General features: G+C 72.5%; 1 protein-coding gene across 1 annotated transcript in view; it reads left to right on the forward strand.

Annotated features, from left to right (window-relative positions):
* The window catches only part of SPIRE2 (spire type actin nucleation factor 2), a 7,806-nt gene continuing 7,424 nt past the window's right edge, over positions 1-382 (forward strand). Inside the window, exon 1 of the mRNA XM_009273094.1 lies at positions 1-148. Within this exon, the coding sequence (XP_009271369.1) occupies positions 1-148 (148 nt within the window). The remainder of the gene's footprint in view (positions 149-382) is intronic.

Consider the following 382-nt stretch of genomic DNA (forward strand, 5'->3'; position numbering starts at 1 on the left):
ATGCGTGGCACGTGGGTTCCGGAGGACGGCCGCCTGGGAGCCAGGCGCTTCACGCCTCTGGGCTGGGGCCGCGTGGCCACCCCGGACCTCTCGGGGAGCAGGAGCCACAACCACACCCACCCCCTTGTTGGGGGGTGGTGGTGGTGGGGTGTGTCCCAGCAGTGCCCTGCACCCCGCGCCCAGCCCCCAGCACTCATCCTGGGCACTGCGTCCTGCACCCCGTCACGTGCCCTGGGCCCAGGGCCCCGTGCCCTGAACCCTGCAGCAACTCGGGTGCCCTGCGTCCTTCGCCCTGCCTGCACTCCTGCACCCTGCACCCTGTTACGCTCCCTGCACCCGGTCCTGCGCCCTGATCCTCTGCCAGCCTGGGCCGTGCCGTGCC

This window comes from Aptenodytes forsteri, unplaced genomic scaffold, assembly GCF_000699145.1.
Source record: "Aptenodytes forsteri isolate BGI_AS27 unplaced genomic scaffold, ASM69914v1 Scaffold271, whole genome shotgun sequence".
Taxonomy (NCBI): Eukaryota; Metazoa; Chordata; class Aves; order Sphenisciformes; family Spheniscidae; genus Aptenodytes; species Aptenodytes forsteri.